The sequence below is a fragment of the Phaseolus vulgaris genome, chromosome 5 (assembly GCF_000499845.2).
Source record: "Phaseolus vulgaris cultivar G19833 chromosome 5, P. vulgaris v2.0, whole genome shotgun sequence".
Taxonomy (NCBI): domain Eukaryota; kingdom Viridiplantae; phylum Streptophyta; class Magnoliopsida; order Fabales; family Fabaceae; genus Phaseolus; species Phaseolus vulgaris.
In genome coordinates, this window is record NC_023755.2 from 12,873,615 (window position 1) to 12,885,602 (window position 11,988).

At 32.9% G+C, this 11,988-nt stretch overlaps 1 protein-coding gene across 1 annotated transcript; it reads right to left on the reverse strand.

The window, feature by feature from the left end:
* Positions 1-1,194: 1,194 nt before the first annotated feature.
* On the reverse strand, positions 1,195-3,064 carry LOC137835180 (early nodulin-like protein 1). The gene is made up of 2 exons (XM_068643554.1): positions 2,587-3,064; positions 1,195-2,497 (listed from the first exon to the last, which is right to left on the reverse strand). Exons 1-2 carry the CDS (start codon positions 2,756-2,758, stop codon positions 1,359-1,361), a joined length of 1,311 nt encoding a protein of 436 aa, XP_068499655.1. The 5' UTR covers positions 2,759-3,064; the 3' UTR covers positions 1,195-1,358.
* Positions 3,065-11,988: the final 8,924 nt, after the last annotated feature.

Below are 11,988 nucleotides of genomic sequence, written 5' to 3' on the forward strand. Positions count from 1 at the left end.
AAATTAAAAAGCAATGAAGGAGAGCTAAAAATGAACTATTTTAAAATTAATAAAATATTATTAACTTGTCAAATTTTGCCACGTCCATAAAAGCTAGTTCTTAAAGTGGCATGCTTTGGAATGGTCCTCCACAGGGACCAGCGTCATCCACAAACGCCATTTATTATTTTTTAGTAATGCCAAACATCGTGCAATGCATTGCTTTGTTTACATTATAATAATCATTGTTCTAATATTTTGCAACTTTATAAAAGTGGACGATGACGACGAAATTACGTGGAAGAGAAGGACATATATCTTAAACATATTAATTAAGAAGTTATTAAATACGATTTAAGTATAAAAAGAATACAATATGAATATGTTAATAACATTTAATATTTTTAGCTAATTAGTAAAGATAATTTTAGAAAGTAATAAATATTAAATTTTTAAGTTATATTAAGTGTACAAATTAGTGTTTTAATTATGTAGTCATTCATTTATACATTTTATAATGTCATTATTATTATTTTAATTTTCGTTTACTTTTCTCTAATTTTTTGAAAATCATTCTCATTTTTTTTTTCGATGAAAGAGTACTAGTGAGATAGTGGTAAGCAGAATTGATTTTCACAAATCAGAATTAAGTTTTTCTCTTTTTAATATCTCAACTTTTTTATGGTTTAATTGCATATGGAGTTTTAGTCGAAAACACGAATGTCTGGTAGCATAGGTTCATGTTGATATCTTTAATTTGTAAATCAAACATCATGAATACAAGTTATATTTTCTCTACTTTTTTTCATAGTTTTTTTAGCAATTCTATAAAAAAAACACACACACACAAAAGGTAAGGCAACTGACAAATTTACTTTATATTTATTTAAAAATTGAGTTGAAATTAGATTTCGAGTTAAAGCTCAAACGTGTTAAAATGATTTGAGATTAAAAGTATAATTTGATATTAAAATTGTTAATAAATATTAAATAATTAAAACTTAAAACTTAATATCTCATTAAACCGTTGATAAGATTTGAACAGTTATACCTTGTAAATTGATAGTTTTAGTGAATCAGGATTTTTAACATTAAACCTTTAACAAACTTTAACTTTTGATTTCAGAATTTTTTTTTGATTGTTAGATTATATATATTTACTTTAAAAGATTTTTCAAATAAAAAAAACTATGGAAGCTGGAGCAACAACAAAAGTTGGCAAAGTAACTAAACTACATTGGTAACCATACATACACACATTTTATTATACTATATAAAATTAATAACGGATGTCTCTCATATGTTCAAATAACAACAATAATAAAATAAAATTTCAAATTCCAAAAACAAAAAATAATACTAATAGCATGTTTGGTTTTCTAACCAAGAATGGTACTAAGAGCAGCACCGACCAGAATGGTTAGTGAGTACACTCCGAAACGCGATTTCGACATAGATGACGCGCCGTTTGGCCGGGACGGCGTCGTTTCGTTTGAGGACGATCCCGGCGAAGACGATGAAGACGGGCTTGTTGCTGCCGGTGTTGATTCTGAAGGAGGAGACGACAATGGTGGCGACGGTGTAGTAGCCGGAGCGAAGGGGGAAGGTGGGTATGATGGAGGGATGGTGGATGGATAGGGTGATAGGGAAGGTGGGGAAGGTGGGGATGAAGATGATGGAGGTTGGGTGACAGGGGAATTGGAATTTGGAGTTGGGGCATAGGGGTAGGGTGATTGAGATGTTGGGGAAGGAGTGTTTGGAGGTGACGGAATGTAGGGAGGTTGGGAAATGGGAGAAGGAGTGGTGGATGGTGGTGTGGAAATGTAAGAAGGTGGCTGGGATATTGGGGAAGGAGTGGTGGATGGTGGTGTGGAAATGTAAGGTGGCTGGGATATTGGGGAAGGAGTGGTGTTTGGAGGTGATGGGATGTAAGGAGGCTGAGATATTGGGGAAGGAGTGTTTGGAGGTGATGGGGTGTAAGGAGGCTGGGAAGTAGGAGAAGGAGTATTGGGTTGTGGAGGCACATAAGGTGACTGAGAAAAGGGTGATGGGGTTATTGGAACAAAGGGTGGTTGATGATGAGGGGAAGGGGTGTTTGGAGGTAGAGGAGCATGGGGTGGATGGTTATTAGGGGAAGGAGCATAAGTGGGAGAAGGTGTGTTGGGAGGTATGGGAGCATAGGGTGGTTGAGCTTTGGGAGGAAAGGGAAGATTAGTAGGAGGTGAAGGTGCTTCTGGAGGAGTATAAACAGGGGGAGGAGTTTGATGAGGTGGATAAGGAGCTTTTGGAGGAGAATATGGAGGAGGCTCTCTCACAGCCAACACCACAATAATAAGTTTCTGACCCTTCTCACAATTATAATCTTTTCCACTGATGAAATAAAAGGGACCCGAACGATCAAACTGAAACTGGGAGGCACCATCCTCAAACTTCTTGATCGGGTTCTTCTTGTTACATTTCTCATAATCCTCTTTGTTCACCACCAAAACCGAGTCCGATCCCTTCTTGTACTTAAAAACTATGAACAGGAAAAAACATACAAGTTAAAAGCATTCATTCAGAAGGCAGAAAAAAAACTGGAAAGCTTTAGAATGAAAATGAACTGACCAAGAGTGTCACTGACTTGGAACCTCATCCTTTCAGCCCAGTGATTGTAATTCTCAGAAGGGTACAAAAGCCACCCATCTTTTCCACCAACGTTGAAGGTGTATGCCTGAGACCCCGAGAGGAGACTGAAAAGAAACGACAAGAGACAAAAAACACTAATCCGAAGCTCCATGTTGCAGAGAGAGAGAGGAGAGAGAGAAGGAAGAGAGGTGTAGAAAGAAGTGATGAAATGGATTGATATAAAGAAAGTGTTGTCCTTGGTTACCGTTGTTGGGGTGCTTGTAGTGTAGGACCAGCGAAGCGTGTTAAACGCGGTGGGGGGGTTTACGTGGGAAGACTAAGACTTACATGTGGGCAAATGATAGAGAAAGAGAAATTAAAGTTTGAGAAAGTTTGTTTAATATAATAATATATAATATGCAGCTACGTGCCACACTTCCCAGCACTGCCATCTATCACCATTCGGACTCATTTTATTTTGAAATTTCCAACCTCACCGATGCTATATGCTTTCTACACATTAAAATGTTTCAAAAACAATAATAATAGAAAGAAAACCAAATCACGGAACTCTATTGTTTCTGGTATATCCATATGCTACACTATTCCGATTCTCATTTCAGACCCATTAATAATTCTGCTATTCCATGCTTAGATTGTTCCAAATCATATACTGTATCAAACAGAGACAGGGACAAATTTTAATAGGTTCTTGCTGATTAACAAATATTAAATTGTTCTCTATCTTTTGTTCACATATAACCTGTGAAGAATAAATAGACGGATTTTAATTTTTTTCATAAAGATTAAATATGAAAATGGTGTGTGTCTGCTTTGAGAGAGATTAGCAACTATTGGAAGAGCATTTGGATCGTCAATCTACAGTTATGCCTTTGGTCCACAATGACTATAATAAAATTTGATTTATTTAAGAAAGAGTAAACGATAATTAAGTTTCCAAAGAAATTAAATATTATTTTAATTTCACTGTATTTTATTATTAAGTTTTACAAAATTATTTTATTAATAAAAAATATCTTAAAGACCAATTCCACATGAACTTAGATATTATTTTATCATAAAACTACAGTTTTCTGGATCAATTTGAAAAAGTAATAAAAATTTATACTTTTTCAATAATTTTAGGTATAAGTATCTTGTCATATCAGTTAGAAATGTTAGAAATGGTCATGAAAAAAATATTATTAAAAAAATATAAAATATTAAGTTGAACGTTTAAATATGTTTTTTTTATGTATTTTTACTTAAAAATAGCTTCTTTTTAGTTTAAATTTTTAGAATTTTTAGTTATTTGTAATAAGGGGACTAGAATAAGTTTTTATTAATATTTTTTTATATAATAATAAGTTAGTATGAAAATATTTTATCATTCTGATACATATTAAAAATCTATTCTGATACGTATTAAAAACCGGTTTATCATGTAGAAAAAAATATGATAAAAGATTAATTTCAATAGTTTCTTTATTATAATAGTCTAAAATTTAGAATAGAAAATAAAAATTTCTGTGAAATAAAAGTACATTTAATCCTTAAATTTATAAAGTTTTTAATTAATAAAATATAATTTTAAAATTAGTTTTTATTATTTAAAATTAAAGGCAAAATTAGTCATTTACTAGTTAAGAAATAAACCTCTAGTCGTCATCCTTTGTTTTTTTTTTAGTCAAAACGTATGCTTTGTTTTGCTTTTTCATAGACTGTTTGGTACGTGAAATTGACTACCCAGTTAGGAGTTAATCATCACATCCACTTTACATCATGTTTTGCTTTTATTAACATTTTTATTAAGTGATTAGGTTTTTTCATTAGATTAGATGACAAGTGTAAAGTATTTAAAATTTGTATGAATAACTAATTTCTATCATTTACCCACTTTTAGAATTTTAGTAGAATATACAAGTATTACTTAATAAAAATATTTTATATTAAAAAAAATCTATAGTTTTAAAAATTGGATTCCTTTTATAAGAAAACATTAAAGCCAAACACACCTTAATTATTACATTTTGTGGATGAATGTTGACCTATTTAAAATTTGTATGAATAACTAATTTCTATCATTTACCCACTTTTAGAATTTTAGTAGAATATACGAGTATTACTTAATAAAATTATTTTATATTAAAAAAAATTCTACAGTTTTAAAAATTGGATTCCTTTTATAAGAAAACATTAAAGCCAAACACACCTAATTATTTCATTTTGTGGATGAATGTTGACCTATTTAAAATTTGTATTAATAACTAATTTCTATCATATACCCACTTTTAGAATTTTAGTAGAATATACGAGTATTACTTACTTAAACTATTTTATATTAAAAAAAAGTCTATAGTTTTAAAAATTGAATTTCTTTTATAAGAAAACATTAAAGCCAAACACACCTTAATTATTACATTGTGTGGATAAATGTTGACCTATTTAAAATTTGTATTAATAACTAATTTCTATCATATACCCACTTTTAGAATTTTAGCAGAATATGCGAGTATTACTTAATTAAATTATTTTATATTAAAAAATAGTTATAGTTTTAAAAATTGGATTCCTTTTATAAGAAAATATTAAAGCCAAACTCACCTTAATTATTACATTTTGTGGATGATTGTTGACCTAGAGAAAGCCATTAGAATCCCATCTAATCTTGTACTTGGAATTTATTGGTGAAGAGTAGAAATTTCCGATATCTGAATAACATTATTGTTTGGTACAATAACGTTACCATATTTTAAATTAGTATATATGATGGGACATGAACACTTATTTCCTCTAAAATCTTTATTTTAAAAAATCTCCAAGTAAATTACTAAAATGACATCATTTTTCATTGAAACTCAAATATGCCTTTCAAATATCATTCACATTTTGTTCCTATCTTAAATAATCTTTTCCATTTATACAATGTGTGATATCACTCACTTATCTTATTTAATTAACATCTAGGTACTTAATAGTATACTACTAATTAAAACGCGTCACTTTACCGTTAGTATTTAATATTAGGTTATAGGCATGCTAAGAATGATTATAAGTGTATTATTAATATTAACTCTCCCTCCCTAATATGGCTGTATCATTTCTTCCTCTCATTGATTGTTTATTCAATATCAATCTTGTACTCTCTTTTCTTATATTTTTTAGTAAAAATAAACATAAAACATTTATTTTAATTGTCACAAATTTGTGTATTTTAAAATGAGTTATATAGTAATGCATTCACATTATACAATAATTTTATTTTATCATATAATATTAAATAAATAATAACTCTTAATAATTTCTAAAATAGATATTGATAATTTCATTTTATCATAAAATGGTTGTTTATAGTGATTTACTATTCACAGACAACCGAGAATATGGGGTAAAATGGGAGAATGAAGGGAAGGTCAAGAAAAATTAGTTAATGTGATTTTTTCAATTTTACCATTTTTTTATATATTAATTATTACATAAATTTAATTAACATTAATATTTTAATAAAATAATAATAATTAATAAAATTTGATGGAGGTGTGCCTTCATCCGTAGCTTTTCTTTGGTGGAATTGGCGGAAACATTCATGGAAGAAGACGAGCAAGGAACTCATGAAGAGTGGTGGACTCCTTGAAGGTGCATGCTAGGTGTGGAGAGTGAGTGGTGAGGCCATCTCACTTGGCAAAGATGAAGAATGAAGATTAAAATGTCTATCCTAGAGAGGTAGGAGACAAGAAGCAAAATTGGCACAATTTTGGCAGCAATTTGCTCGAGAATAATCTTGCTATTTCATGACCCAAACACCTCCTTATATAGGATTGGAGGGTCAGAATTGGAAGAGTCAAATACAAATGAAATACAAACTAAATAAAATGTGATGCATTTGGCGCCTAATTTGAGACTTAGCACATGGAGCATGTGATGGAAAGCTTTTAAGCACATGGAACATGTGCTTTCTTCTCCAAGGCTTAGTCATAACCGACCTTGGTTAATTTAGGTGTTCAAAGAACCCTAATTTAACCAAGGTTGGTTTTTAGGTACCAAATTTCACCTAAAAAGAAATTACAAGTAAAATTTCCTATTTTACTTTAACAAAATTAAATCCTACTTCTTACACTAGAGTTTATGGCATTTTAAACACGTACAAGAAGGTTTCTCTGCCATCAGTAGCAGTATTTCAATCATTTTGATCCTTCTTGGCCATGACTCTAGTGGTAGGCCCAAATCTTCTCTTTGTTGGGCTTGCACTTGGACTTGTCCTTGGGCCTCTTCCATCATCCCCTCCCTCTTGAAAAGGATTTGTCCTCAAATCCAATGCTTCTATTTCTTCTTCTTCATTACTTCCTACAAAAGGCATTAAGTCCACAACATTAAAAGTATGATGAACTCCATATTCTTTTGGTAAATCAAGAATATATGCATTGTTGTTGATTCTTTTGAGGACTTGGAAGGGTTCGTCACCTTGGGGACTAAGTTTGGACTTCCTCTTAGTTGGAAATCTATCTTTCCTAAGATGAAACCAAATTAAATCTCCTTCTTCAAAAATTATCTCTCTCTTCCCCTTATTGTTATGTTTTGTATATTTCTCAGTTTGCTGATGTATTTGTTCTTTAACCCTCTCATGCATTTTCTTAACAAATTCAGCTTTTATTACTCATTCCTTATGCACAAATTCTTGTGGATTAGGAAGGGGCAACAAATCTAAAGGAGTAAGAGGATTAAATCCATAAACAACCTCAAATGGAGAAATATTAGTAGTTTTATTAACTACTCTATTGTATGCAAACTCAATATGAGAAAGATACTCATCCCAAGATTTATGGTTGCCTTTCATGACTGCCCTAAGCATAGTACCAAGAGATCGATTTACAACTTCGGTTTGTCCATCCGTTTGAGGATGACAAGAAGTTGAAAATTCAATTTGGTTTCAAGTCTTGCCCAAAGGGTTCTCCAAAAATGGCTTATAAATTTTGGATATCTATCGGAGACTATGCTTCTAGGTAGTCCATGAAGTCTTACCACATCTCTAAAGAAAAGTCTAGAGATATTATTTGCATCATCCACTTTGTGACATGGTATAAAATGTGCCATTTTACTAAAACGATCCACAACCACAAAAATGGAATCAGAACCTCTTGCAGTCTTAGGAAGTCCAAGAATAAAATCCATACTAATGTCTTCCCATGGAGCACTTGCAAAAGGTAAAGGAGTATAGAGTCCATGAGGAATTGTTTTAGACTTATCTTTTAAACATGATATACATCTAAAACAATGTCTTTGGACGTCTCTTATCATATGTGGCCAAAAGAATTTTCCTTTTAAAAGCTCTAGAGTCTTATCAACTCCAAAATGGCCCATGAGACCTCCTTCATGAGATTCTTTTACAAGAAGTTTTCTATGTGTTCCTTGAGGTATACAAAGTTTTCCTTCTTTAAAAAGATACCCCTCAGACACAAAATCCTCCTTTTTCTCTATGTTCTCATTTAACAAAGATGGATGTAAAATCATGATCTTCTTTGTAGAGTTCAATTATGTTTTCAAATCCAAGAATTTGGGCTCCAAGTTTTGAAAACAGGGCATGTCTCCTTGAGAGAGCATCGACCATAATGTTTGTACTACCCTTCTTGTATTTGATAACATAAGGAAATTGTTCAAGAAGTTTCATCCATTTTGCATGTCGTTTGTTCAACTTATGTTGACCTTTCAAATATTTTAAAGGCTCATGATCACTATGAATGACAAATTCTTTAGAGACTAGATAGTGCTCCCAAGTCTTTAAGGTCCTCACAAGTGCATAAAGCTCTTTATCATAGGTGGGGTAGTTGAGAGTGGCTCCATGAATTTTTTCGCTAAAGTAAGCAATTGGATGTCCACCTTGCAACAACACGACACCTATGCCTACTCCCGATGCATCACACTCTAGCTCAAAAGTTTTTGCAAAATTTGGTAAAGATAGAATGGGTGCATTAGTGAGTTGAGCTTTTAGCCTCTTGAAGGCTTGATCTTGCTTCTCGGTCGAACAAAATGGAGTGTCTTTCTTCACTAACTCATTGAGTGGCTGATGTAACCCAAAAATACATAAAGATGACCAAGGATGTTATACTTGAAGGGTCATCTAAATAAGGAAATAAGAACTTCATCAATAGAAGAAATGGACGAGGCCCAAAGCATTTAAAGTTCTTCTTATTGTCTTCTCAAAAGATGAGGCCCAAGCCCAATTAATATCTTTTGTAATATTTTTAGAATAGTTTCAAGATAGAACATTAAAAGGGAAGTAATAGGAAAAGTCACTTTTCTAGAATGAGGAAGTGACTTGAAAAAGGGTGGCATTTACCTTGTCTTTTCATATGCCTTGCCTTTTCATTTACAAGTGACTCTTCATGTATTTTTACCTTTTCATGACCGGTTCTCTATGCCTATATAAAGAGGAGCCTTGCTTTTGTAAACACAAGTTGAATCTTTTAGTAAAGAAAGTATACCAAATTGGTGTGAGAGAGTTTGTGAGACTAGTTCTCCTCTCTTCTTCCTAGTCTTATCTTGGGAGATTCTTGGAACTCTCAAGTGGCGGCATCCACTCATCTTGAAGCTTCTCCACCCTTCAAGTGGCGTGAACATTCCAAGGGTCATCAACCACATAAGTTTCTTCTACCTTTTCATGTTCTTCTTCCATTTCCATGTCAATCAAAACTATAAAACATGTGTCTTTGTTGTTCTTGATGTTTCAAGCAGTAGAAATGTGTTAGGTTCTGCTTTTAATTGGTTCATTGTAATTTCTCGCTGTTGTATTCGGTTTATATGTGCTTAATTGATATTTCAATCGGTGCATTTGTCTCCTTTTCACAAATCAATCGGTTCATGTTCTTCTTATGGGTTTCTATGCGGTTTTGGCTTGGTTTTTGTGTTCTTGAATGATTATAGAATCTTGATCCAATTCTTGAAAATGTCTTTTCATATACCAACTCATATCAGTGGTGAAGCTAGACTTGAGAAGTTAGGCACAAATCTTCTATAAAAGCTTGCTAATCCATGAAAACTTCTAACTTCCCCTACATTTTGTGGAATTGGCCATTCTTGGATGGCTTTGATTTTTTCGGGGTCAACATGTACCCCATTTTTGTTAACTATAAATCCTAAAAATACTACACTATCAACACAAAAAGTACATTTATCTCTATTAGCAAACAAACTATTATTCTTAAGCACTAGGAGAACTTCCCTAAAGCGACTTAGGTGAGATTCTAAACTTTTGCTATATACTAAAATATCATCAAACTAAACTACTACATATTTACCTACACAATCCCTTAAGACATGATTCATTAGCCTCATGAGAGTGCTAGGAGCATTAGTGAGCTCAAAAGGCATCACTAACCATTCATATAGTCCAAATTTGGTTTTAAAAGCGATTTCCCACTCATCACCTTCTTTAATTCTAATTTGGTGATATCCACTTCTAAGATCAATTTTAGAAAATATGATGGACCCATGCAATTCATCAAGCATGTCATCTAGTCTTGGAATTGGATGCCTATACTTGATGGTGATGTTATTGATGGCTCTACAATCACAACACATTCTCCACTTGCCATCTTTTTTGGGCACCAACAAGACAGGTACAACACAAGGGCTTAGGATCTTTTGAACCCAACCCTTATCCAACAAATCATGCACTTGTGATTCTGTCTCCTTAGTTTCTTCAGAATTAGTTCTATAGGCTGGTCTATTTGGTAGACTAGCTCCTGGAACTAAATTTATTTGATGTTCAATTCCTCTAAAAGGGGGAAGTCCACTAGAGCCTTCCTTAGAGAATATGTCATCAAAGTCTTTTAAAAGATCTTTTACTTGAGGAGGTAGAACACATGTCTCAGTAAGCGTAGCAATGCAGGTAAGTGTTCCTTTACAAAGTAGGAGGTTTGAAGGTTCTTCAAAAAGAAGTATTTTTTCGATCTTATTTTCAAATTTTTCTTCTTCTTTCTGAATGACCTTGTGGGAAGGAACACTCTTTTCCCATGCCTCTTTTTCCCTAAGGGTTTTTTCTTGGTTTTTTACTCTATTTTTCTCTTCCTCTCTTTGTTTTCTCATTTGTAGTTGGTCCTTTATCACTTGGGAAAATGATAAGGGATAAAGTACAAACTTCTTTTCTTTGTGAGTGAAAGTAATCTCATTGGTAAGACCATTGTGGTTTTCTTATCAAATTGCCAAGGTCTTCCCAACAAAATATGACAAGCTTTCATGGGCACTACATCACACAAAACTTTATCCTTATAGTTCCCCACAGAAAACTCGACTTTCACTTGTTGATCTACAGTTAAATCCCCATCTTCATTGATCCATTGAAGTTTGTAAGGTTTTGGATGAGGGATTAACTGTAGATTCAACTTTTCAACCATCCTAGCGCTACAACAATTGCAGCAAGAACCACTATCCACAATGAGAGAGCACACATTTTCAAAAACTTTACACCTTGTGTGAAATATGTTCTCCCTTTGTGTCTCTTGGCTCATACTAGGTTGATTGTTGAGGGTTCTACGGATCATCATTAATTCACCCTCACATGGATAAGCCCCTTCATTATCTTTTTTTTCTTCTTCCCCACTAGCTTCATTACTTTAGCTGCTATATACTGTTGGGTCTATTAGTGTCTAAGTTCAAGAGGGGAGGGGTGAATTGAGATTATAAAATTTTCGCAAGACCACACAATTTTTCAGTATTCCAGAGGCAAAAAGAACAGATTGTTTTTACATGAAACAGATTGATTCTTCAGAGCAGTCTTGGCACAATTTGAATTTGTTCAATGTAAAATTGTGATCAACAGAGAATTATAACAAAATCAGATCAGTTTAATATTGTGAGGATGAAGGATACAGTTATGCTTAGAAATCAAGCAAAATTACTCAACACAAGGTTTTGAGAGGAATGATCCTTTCTCAGGTTTTAATGAATGGACAGTTTGTTCACAAATCACTTAAACCATTATATACAGCAGCCTTGTTTATGATCAGAGAACTTTAACAAATCAGGAAGAACAGTTTTCACTTAAACCCAGAATTAACAGATTCAATTTCAAAAGAACAAATTTAGTTCTTGACAGAATTAAACAAAAAAAAAACAGAAATGAGTGCAGGGACGAGAAGACAAGGCACACAAGTTTTTATACTGGTTCACTCATACAGAGCTACATCCAGTCTCACCTTACCCCAAGGTGGAATTCACTAAAAACAGTACCAATCACTTACAAACACAGCAGTTCTTGAACACTACAAGAACAACACACACAATGCTGAAAAACCCTATTTCAGCACACCTTGCACTCCAAGAAACCCTATCAAGGAGTGACTAACACTTACACCTTTACAAAACAGAATAAAGGAAAGATTACACCTGAAAAGAAGATGCAAGAAC

What these genes read in the sequence shown, in the direction of transcription:
- LOC137835180 (XM_068643554.1), bottom strand. Translation starts at nt 2,758, where the DNA reads ATGGAGCTTCGGATTAGTGTTTTTTGTCTCTTGTCGTTTCTTTTCAGT. An exon ending in CCAAGTCAGTGACACTCTTG is followed by an intron (nt 2,498 to 2,586) that starts GTCAGTTCATTT and finishes TCCTGTTCATAG; the next exon opens with TTTTTAAGTACAAGAAGGGA.